General features: G+C 66.5%; 1 protein-coding gene across 1 annotated transcript in view; it reads right to left on the bottom strand.

The window, feature by feature from the left end:
- The window catches only part of LOC107108039 (protein-glutamine gamma-glutamyltransferase 5-like), a 28,931-nt gene that overhangs the window by 8,728 nt on the left and 18,861 nt on the right, over positions 1-1,342 (bottom strand). Inside the window, exon 7 of the mRNA XM_015408423.1 lies at positions 1,067-1,185. Coding sequence (XP_015263909.1) covers positions 1,067-1,185 — 119 coding nt within the window. The remainder of the gene's footprint in view (positions 1-1,066; positions 1,186-1,342) is intronic.

Genomic DNA, 1,342 nt, shown 5'->3' on the forward strand with positions numbered 1-1,342 from the left:
TGCTCAGTCTATTTCAGTCATGATGAGGAACGGGGGCGGGCGGGAGGGGTAAGCAAGAGAGTGACCGAGCTTGCAGGTAATGCAAGATCATCCAGGTTGGTGAGCACCAACGCCGGATGTGTGCAGAGCTCCTGGAAGACCCCTCTGAGCTGGCTGAGGAGGAAACACCCCCGGCAAAGAAGCGGCCAGGCGAGGCAGAGGGGAAGGGAAGGATCCTCATTGGAAATCCACGCTGATCGGGGGTCCCAACGGGCTGAGACGGAGAGAGATTTGGGGGGGGGGGCTGGCATGGGCACAGCCTGCTGGAAACGTCAACGGGTGGTGGCGGCGGCGGCAGTGGCAGGGGAAGAGGCAGCCAGCACTGCCGGGACCTGCGGTTGGGGGGGGGGGGATCAGGGGAAGGCCTTGTGGCAAAAGGAGTGAGGTCCGGTTGGGAACACGCGTCCTCCCTCGCAAGGAGCCGGAGGGCAACCGAGAAGGGTCAGAGAGGCTGGAGCCCCTTCCCGGCGAGGAGAGGCTGGAGAGACCTCGGGGGAGGCAGGGCAGGACTCGGGGGTCTCTACAGCTGTGTGCAGCAGGAGGGAGGGAGCCTTTTCTCCCTCGCCCATCTTCTAGAACTCGAGGGGGGAGGGGGGTGCCTCAGGACAGACCGAAGGAAGGGCAGCCCCAGCCTCTCTGCCCGGCCAGTGGGGGCCCTCTCTCCAGGGCAATTGGCTGGCCAGTCGGTACGAAGGGAAGCTGGAAGCCGGGGTTACAGTCCCAGGTCCTTGCGGGAGAGCCAAAGGACGGGGCCACTGCTGGGCGGGGTGGGGCGTGGGCATCCAGGAGGCCCCTTTGGCACATCCTCCCCCCCCCCGTGTGGCTCCGGAACGGCTCTGCGCGCCCAGCCGGCCCCTCTCATAGAATCTTAGAATGTCAGAGCTGGAAGGGACCGTGCAGGTCATCTAGTCCAAACCCCCCCCCCACTCTGCAGGAGCAGAGCCGGAAGAGAGCAGAGGGCTCCTCTCCATGCGGGCCCCGCTCCCCCCCCCAAGAAGCAGCTCCCCCCCCCCGGGGCGCCAAGTACCTGCCCGTAATTCCAGGGGGAGGGCTGGATCCAGTCCTGGTTGCCTTGGTAGAGGATGCCGTCCTCGCTCATGACGTATTCCTGCCGCTCAGGCTCACTCGCCAGGTACACCTCGTCCTCTGTGGCCGCGTGGGGTGGTGGTGGGGTGGGTGGGTGCTGGGGCCTTCTGCCCTTCTCCGCTGCTTCTCCCCCAGCACCCTCTCCCCGGCTGCCTCTGAGGGAAGCCGAGGCCCCCCCACCCCACCCCAAGCTCCCCTGCCAGGAGGGCTCGACCCC

This window comes from Gekko japonicus, unplaced genomic scaffold (genome assembly GCF_001447785.1).
Source record: "Gekko japonicus isolate JY-2015 unplaced genomic scaffold, Gekko_japonicus_V1.1 scaffold784, whole genome shotgun sequence".
Taxonomy (NCBI): Eukaryota; Metazoa; Chordata; class Lepidosauria; order Squamata; family Gekkonidae; genus Gekko; species Gekko japonicus.